This window comes from Corvus kubaryi, unplaced genomic scaffold, assembly GCF_017639235.1.
Source record: "Corvus kubaryi isolate FWS band 111438036 unplaced genomic scaffold, C.kubaryi_AGA036_p1.0 37387, whole genome shotgun sequence".
NCBI lineage: Eukaryota > Metazoa > Chordata > Aves > Passeriformes > Corvidae > Corvus > Corvus kubaryi.
The window spans coordinates 15,188,968-15,197,236 of NW_024581129.1; the positions used below are offsets into that span (position 1 = coordinate 15,188,968).

An 8,269-nucleotide genomic window follows, 5' to 3' on the forward strand; every position below is an offset into this window, starting at 1 on the left:
TCCCGCCCCCTCGCCCGGCGCGCCCGGCTATAAAGGAGGGTTTTATTCTCGGGCTCCGGTCTCACGCCAAACCCTGTCACACCGTCTAGACGAGCTGTCGTGGGGCTCGGCCCAGCTGTCACCATGGCGATGGAGACGAGTCCGCTGTGAATTTTGGGGGGGAGCGAGCGAGCGAGAGCGGCGGCGGCGGCAGAGGAGGAGGAGGAGGAAGAAGGCTCGGCCGCCGCCGTGCCCTGCCCTCCCCCGCGGGGGAGGCTCGGACCCCCCGGCGCTGCCGACCGCGGCTGGAGCCGGCCCGGCGGGGAGCCCCGGGAGCCAGCGGCCGCGGGCGCGGGGCGAGCCTCAGATGCGGCTGTCACACAACCCCGGCCGGGCTATTTAAAGTAACGGGCCCCGCCGGACACTGGTGTCTCTGCCTATTTATGAGCCCCCGGGAGCCGGCGGGCGCCGCCGGGCAGCGCTAGGAGCCGAGCCCGCCGGGAGCAGCGCCGGGGCCCGCCCGGAGCATGACGGCGATCCGGGCGCTGCTGCTCTGCCTCTGCCTGGGGCTGCCGGCGGGCGGGCAGCCCTTCCTGCGCCTGCGACCCTCACCGAGCGACAACCTGCCCGTCAAGGACATCGTGGAGCACCCAGACCCCGAGTACGACCCCAAGGAGCAGGATCTGGACGAGAGGACGCTGAGGAAGAAGCTGGGCAGCCATTTCGGCCCCGGCTTCATGGCCGTGGCCGTGCCGGGGCCGGCCACCGCCTCGGGCGCCGCGGCGGCGGCGGGGCGGGGGCGGGCGGCGCTGCCGGCCGAGCTGCGGCGGCTGGAGCTGGGGCCGCCCCGGGGCCCGCGCCTGCGGCTGGGCAAGAAGGCGCGGCGGAAGGTGCTGCAGTGGCTGTGGGCGCACACCCACTGCCCCGTCCTCTACGCCTGGAAGGACCTGGGGGTGCGCTTCTGGCCGCGCTACATCAAGGAAGGCAACTGCCTGGCCGAGAAGTCCTGCTCGCTGCCCGAGGGCATGTTCTGCAAGCCCGTCAAGTCGGTCACCAAGACCTTCCTGCGCTGGCACTGCCAGGGCTGGTCCAGTCAGAAGTACTGCACCTGGATCCCCGTGCAGTACCCGCTCATCTCCGAGTGCAAGTGCTCCTGCTAAGCCTCCCCGGCCCCTTGCACTGCCGCCCTCCTCCTCCGGATCACTTTAGGGGGGGAGGTTTTCGGGTGGGTTTTTTTTTGGTGGGTGGGTTTTTTTGGGATAGTTTTTTGGGGGGGTTGGTTTTATTTTTTTCCCACCCCCCAGAGCGAAGTGGGAGAAGATGAACCGCTTTGGTTTTTTTTTTTTTGGTTTTTTTTTTTTTTTTTGGTTAATTTTTGGGGGGTTTTTTGTTTGGTTGGTTTTTTGTTGTTTGATTTTTTGTTGTTAATTATTTTTTGTTTTGTTTTTTTTTTTTCCCTTGGACTTCTTTTAATGTTATTTTATTCAAAAGGGGGAAAAGCGAACCCAGGAACTGCAGGGCAGGCCAAAGGCACAGTAAAGCACTACAATCAGATGTCTATTTTTATACGTATATAGCCTTCTAACAAAAGGAAAATTAAAAAAAACTTAAAAAAAAAAGGAAAAAAAACTACCAGCCGTGTAAATAGAGAGATTTTAAAGGAAAAGGGGGGGGGGAAATCGCAGCTGTTTTTTTATTATTATTATAATTATTATTGTTATTATTATTATTTTAAAGACATAGGACCACATTTTAAACCCATCCCCACAGAACCCAAGCACTTCCCTGCCGAAGGGAAGGGCAGAAATTTCTTGTAAAGGTGTTTTTATCAAAAGGAGAAAAGGGGCAGGGGGTGTAAAAAAAGAAAAACAAGAACCGCAGCATCCCTGAACGGTTGTTTCTCTGTGCTGTATTTTTTTTGTCTTCAGACCTTGTCACTGATGTTTGAACTAATTTGCCAAGCTCTCTAGGGTTTTTTAAGTGTATAACAATTAATTAAGAAGGAAATTTTAAAGAAAAGTACAAATCTATGAAAGAGTGGAATTGTTTTGTTGTGTGGGAATACATATAGTCGTGTAGAGATGTTAAAGGAAATTTTCTGTGTACAGTTTATTTATTTTTAACGTTTGTGTATAGGGAAAAAAAAAAAGCTAGAGATTATGCCAGAAACTATTGGAAATGTTTACTTGAATATTCCTTTAAAAACATATCAATGTAAATATGAGCTATCACTGATCAAAACATTTTTAGCAATAAACTCTATCTTTGAAGAAAAACCCCGTGCTGCACTCCAGCTCCCTGGGAGACCAGCGGAGACTCGGATTCTTGCTCAGAGCAGGTGATGAGTAAAGGGTTTTGCCTGGGCCACGCTGGTGCAAATCACAAAATGCCCCAAAAGTCGGGACAGCTCCATCGGTTTCTGTCTCTCCAGGATCCCGCTCTGGGATTTCTTTGCCTGTATAACCTGTTGGGGAGAAAGAAAAACACCGACGGGAGAGAAATGTCTCGTAACGCGTAAAAGAGCTGCGAAGTCCCGGACTGGAGGTGTCATCTGAAGTCCTTGCGAGATTCCATGCTCTGCGGCTCTTGGATTCGGCTCTCCTGCTGGCAGAGGAAGCGGTCGAGGTTACTGCCCCGGCCATCAAAGCGCCTGACACAGCTTGGCAGCCCCGCGTGTGTCGGAACAAATGCTTTTTTTCGGCTGCCGGTACTAGCAAAGGAGGGAAGGATGGAGACGCGCCCTGCCCTGCTGCCGCACGGAGCCCCGGGCCCGGCACCGCTGCCCGCGGCGTCGCTGGGGGTGTGCGGGGCTCCGCAGAGCCTGCGGTGCCGTGGAGCGCCCTCAGCTCTTGTGCGGGGCCAGCGGAGCTCGTGGAGCCAGGGCAAGGCAGAAACGGGACGGCTCCGCTCGGGCAGGCTCCGACAGCCGGGCTGGGGAGGAGCCCAGCACCGGGGAGCGGGGCACGGGCAGTGCGAGCCCACTGCCGACGGAGATCTGTCTGTCTGCCTGTCTGTCTGCCGGTCTGTCAGAGGGCTTGGAGCGGGGCCCTGACGGGCTGCCAGGCCATTCCCCTGCGTGTTCTGCGTCGGCTGCTGGTGCTGGAGGGGAAGGTCTGGCCATTCCCTCTGGTGTCTGAAACGTGCCCGGCATCCCTGAGGAACAAACTGCAGCCGAAGGCCCCGGCCAGTGAGGAGATGCTCTCCCCCAAGGCGGCCGCAGAGCAGCAAGGAGACCCTGCCCCCTCCAGCTTGGCATGCAGCACAGGAGAGCGGCATGACACCAAGCCCACGGGAAGACACCAGGACCCTCCAAGGGGTCTGGCTCCTATCCCTCCATCGTCGTCTGAGGGGACTGAGGTCCAGCAAGTCCCATGAAGCAGGCCAGCAGAGCCTGGAGGTCACACACAGATTGAAGCTGAAACAGAGCTGTTGAGATGGGCATGGTGGGGACAAGGCAAGCGGGACAGGGACATCCAGTAGCCCACATCCCTGCAGAGCCCTGCAGCCATCCTCTCATCCCCACGTGAGGAGGCAGGTTGGCCTTTCCACACATCCACCAGAGGGATCCAGGAAGGGGGGATGCAGAGCGCAGGGTGAAAAGGAGACCTCGGCAAAGACAATGTGCAAAACATCAGGGGCATTTCGGAGAGAAAGGGGAAAGCTCATTTTGCAAGAGGAACAACATCTGTGGTGTGGGGGCCGAACATCTGTAGGAGGGAGCATGGGGGGAAGGCATTCTGGGAAAATATTTCTGACATAATCCCAACAGTATCTGGTGTGTTGGGATTTGGTTACAAATGGCCCTCTAACGTCTTTGTGTGTTTTGTTCTGCTGGTTCCAGGGGCACACAGAGACCCCTGCTTTGTGCTAACCTGGGAAATAAACCATTCGCTGGGCTCAATGGCTGAGTTCAGTTGCGCGGGGAAGTGGGGGTTGGGAAAGGGGAAGGCGAGATTTGTGTGAACTCAGCGAAAACCAGCCTAAGAGCCTCCATGCCATGTGCTGGAGGGAGGAGGGGGGCTGCCTCCGTCTCTGGGGAGATCTCAGTGGTCCCGCTTGAGATGATGGCTTGTCTGGAGGTGAAAGCATGAGAGCCGAGAGCTAAGGCGCTCGGTGAGGGCCAGGGCTGGGGAGCAGAGGGCAGCCCCGTGGGGCGTGCGCCAGCCCACCTGGCCCTGCCTTGCAGTCTGCCACAGCGCTGGACCACGGTCACCTCGTGCTGATGCACGGTTCCCTCGTGCCAAGGAGCTTGGCTGCCCCGGGAGGCGGTGAGTCGGATGTGTGACGGCCGGGCCATGGGCGTGATGGCTCAGCTCAACTGCCGAGCCTCAAAAGAGAGGAAGACAAAGGGGAACAAGGCTGGTTCTTTGGTGCGGTTATTTCATTGTCTCCCCAAGCTGCTTGTGATTAAGGGATGAGCTGCAGGGGGAAGGGGGCAGAACAGGCAGAACCGGCAGAACCCCGAGATGAGGTGGGTGCCAGCTTCTGAAGACGTGGGCCTTTCCCCTTGTGTTCTGGGGTCACGGCCTGGGAAAAAGGCTGGAGCACTGAGGGTGGCTGCCATCCTCTAACTCAGGTCCGGCCTGCCATTACACTGCCAAAAGCCACGCACAGCCGTGGACACTCACTGACAGGGCTGTGCGCCCGCGCTCCTGGGCACCCAGCTGCTCCTCCACTCGCCCGCTGTTGGCAGGGGAACCGTGCCCATGCCCTGTGAAGCCGCAGTGAGCCTCATGCTTTGCAGTGTCCCTTCTCCATACTGAGCGTCCACGCTTAAGCAGAAGGTGGTTAGCTGGAGGATCAGCCCTTCTTCCGTCGGGCAGGGCAGAGCACGTGTGATGGAGGAAGTTCCATGGGACCCAATGGATGCTCCATGTCCTGCAGGCACATGTCCCTTGGCATGGCGGGAAAGCAAAGGCAGCTTTCCTCTCCAGAGCCAGCACTGGCCAGAGCTCACCTGCTCCAGCACCACGTGCTGTTCAGGGGCTCCCTTGGCTGGATCTCTTCCTTGTAGTCCCTACAAAGCTTGGCTGAAGCAAAGAACCCCTCTCTCAGGTCTGCAGAGGTCTCCATCTCTTCCTTCTGAATGTCAAGGTCCTTCTATTGCTTGGTGAATTGCTCTCCCACGCACGAACCCCAGATTTAGATTGTCCTGTTTCTCTTGGAAGAGAGAATGAGTTCAGGATGGCTCCTGACATTTGATTCAATGGGATGAAGTCACCTTTCCACTCCTCTTTCACATCCCAGTTTGGTTTTAACCAGCAGCAGGTTAACTCTTTTGTCTCCATTGGCAAAGGGTATTTCATATTTCATCCCCAATTTCTGCCCCGCCTCTCCCTGTTTAGCTCGTGTCCCCTCAGCTAAGGCCGGTGCCCAGGAATGCAGCTTCTGTCAGCGTGCCAGCTCTGCCAGGGTAACTCAGATTCACGGGGGTAGAGTTCGCAGATATTTAGTGCCAGCTCTGGAGATATCTGACTCAAGCCCAGGTGATGACCTAAGCCCATCACTCATCATTCCTAGAAAGGCAGACGAATGGGCTGGAGGCAGTAATTGGCCTCCTCACACTTTAAAGCCCAAACTAAACTTTTTCTCAACATGCAAAATTGTGTTCCTCTCCTCCTCCATCCTGAGCATTTGCTGTCCCTCACCTTTGCAGCCTGTCATGGCCACCAGGAGCTATTAGGGAAAGCCAGACTCTCTGCACACCCTGCTTGGTCTAGCAGCAGGTCACTGGTGAGCTCATCCTGCTGACCACTGCTGGTCGGGAGCTCCAGCTGAGCTGGAGCCACTTCCTCAGGCACCCCCAGCTCCTTGTTCATCACCACAATGAAAATCAGGCCACAATGCTGAGGTTAATAGTGCCGGGGTGCACAGTGCTCAATGATCTCAGAGGTCTTTCCCAACCTCAGTGATCCTGTGCTGACCACAGGTGTGCCCTGAGGGCTCGTCTCACCATCTCCTCAGGGCTACCAGGTACAAGGGTGGGAGTTCTGCTCCCTCTATGCAAAACATACCTCGGGATGCCTTCCCACTCCTTTGCAGTTCTCCTTCGCTGTGTCCATGGAAAGCAAACCCAACCACATGCCCAGTTGCTGCTGGGCGGAGCAGGACCCTGACCCCTCTCCATAAGGGAGTGTAGGGTTTTACTCCTGGCACTCCAGAGGTGTCAGAAGGGCTGCTGGCTCATCTGCAAAGGCCGTGCATGAGCCTCCCCTCCCCCTTGGTGATTAAAACCAAACACTAACAGCAGCAGCATCCCAGGGACATGGCTGCTCCTCGGCATTAGCTGTTTGGTATTCTGCCTAAAAGTGTCAGACACCCCATCAAGGAGAAGGGACAGCGTCATGTGGCGCCGGGAGCCCAATCGGAGAGGCAGAGCCACAAAGAGCAAATCAGGAGGAGCTGGGAGGCAGTGCTTGCGAACCGGCCATTGGCTAAAATGGCCCTTTCAGGAGGACGGTGAATGAATCCATTCACAAAAAAACAGGGCCTGTTTGCAAACAGCAAAACGGTCTACATATTTTATTTCTTTCCTCTGGATGAGTCTGGCCCAAACCCTGAAACAGATGTGTGGGATGTGGCTGTTGCAGCCATATCCAAGCCCACCAGTGAATTTCAGTGGACTGATTCTGCCCCTCTCTTTGTAGGCCTCACCATTCCTCCCAAGGAGTTTCAATTACCTGCCCAAAGAACCTTGGCCTCCTACCGGGCACCCTGGAGCAGGACACAGACCAGCAAGGGCCCATGGCCCCCTGCTGGGATATGGTAGGAGACCCTGCTCTCCAGCATCACACTGATATCCTAAAAAGGGAGGGGAGCCCTCACAAGCCCATGGTCGCAGCAATATGACAGAGCAGGTGATGGGAAAGGCTCCTTCTTGTATCTGGAAGCTGGGAGTGAAGGGTGTGCAGATATGGGACATGGTCAGCCATGTCCTGGGTGCTTTGCCACCTGTGAACATGGTCCGTGGAAACCTCTCATTTCCCCACGCTGGAGAATGAGACCAAGGTGCCCAGCCAAGCCCACTGACCCGTGACCCTGACTTTAGGTAAGATCTGGACCTTTCCCCAGGGGAAGTCTTGCATGCCACTAAAAGAAGCTGAGGCTTTGGCGCCAGCGCTGCCAGAGCTGCTGTGGGTCGGCAGCAGGGACCCTGGGGCTCCCAGGATGCAGCTCCCACCCAAGGAGCAGCAGCACGGCCAGTGCTCCTTGCAGCTCCGGTGTCTCGGCGTTGGCTGCTTTGGAGGCAGCCTTTGGGGAGGTATCAGGAGGCAGAGTGGAGCAGCAGGAAGGCTGAGAAGGGAAATAAAGGCTGCAGTCCTGGGTGCTATGGCAGGACCGTCTTTGGAGAGCCAGCTCTGAGTCTGGGGTGGGAAATAGAACAGTGCCAGAGAAAAAAGTTCCTTGTCATGGATGCTGGATCATGTACAGGTGTTCGAGTCCCTAAGCTTCTTGGAGGGTTGTGCAAGAGCCGTCAGATCCCCTCTGAGACTGGCTGTGTCCTCAAGCATTGTCTGGTCTGTTTCCATCACATTTGCTGCCAAAAGACACTTTCTCTCCAGGAGATGGTACTAACAAAGGACTTGGCTCAGTTTATCTACTTTATTGGGACAGAGACCATATTTCATCCTGGAGCCGAGATTAAGCACTGAGCTGCACTTGGTGTTCTGCTCTTTGACCATATTTTAGGAAAGAGCCTACTTTTGTCTCCTCCCTTCCCACCCGGGAACTGCAGCCCCCAATCCTCTTGGACACCTGTTTGAGCCAGCAGAGGCAGCATGTGGGTCAACGCATAGCCGTGAAGCTGGATGAAGAAGGACACTAATACAGGACGTTGTGATGGTGTTTGTGACATCGTGGTACCCAACAGAGCTGAATTGTACCGGGAGGTGCCCTCTGCCCAGGCTGATGGACCGGGCTGGGACGTGGCTTCTCAGCGGGAACACGGGCGCTTTTCCTGCTGCCGGACACTGCGCTGGGAGCCCCAACGGGGGGTGATGAAGAGACCACTGGCCAGACACAGCATGGCACTGCCCCCCGTCCTCACGGAGCCCCACGGGGGTGCTGTCCGCGCTGCCGCGGCCCCACCCGAGAGCGCTGCCCCGGCCCTGCCGTGAGCGCGGCCCCGACACCGACACCGGCCCCGGCCCCGACACCGACACCAGCCCCACCACCGGCCCCGGCCCCAACACCGACACCAGCCCCACCACCGACACCGGTCCCAACACCGACACCAGCCCCAACACCGACACCGGCCCCAACACCGACACCGGTCCCAACACCGACACCG

The 8,269-nt window shown here is 56.9% G+C and overlaps 1 protein-coding gene across 1 annotated transcript; it reads left to right on the plus strand.

The window, feature by feature from the left end:
• Positions 1–6: 6 nt before the first annotated feature.
• LOC121669068 (noggin-2-like) lies at positions 7–2,255 on the plus strand. The gene has a single exon (XM_042037549.1). It carries the CDS (start codon positions 507–509, stop codon positions 1,137–1,139), a length of 633 nt encoding a protein of 210 aa, XP_041893483.1. The 5' UTR covers positions 7–506; the 3' UTR covers positions 1,140–2,255.
• The last annotated feature ends 6,014 nt before the right edge of the window (positions 2,256–8,269 follow it).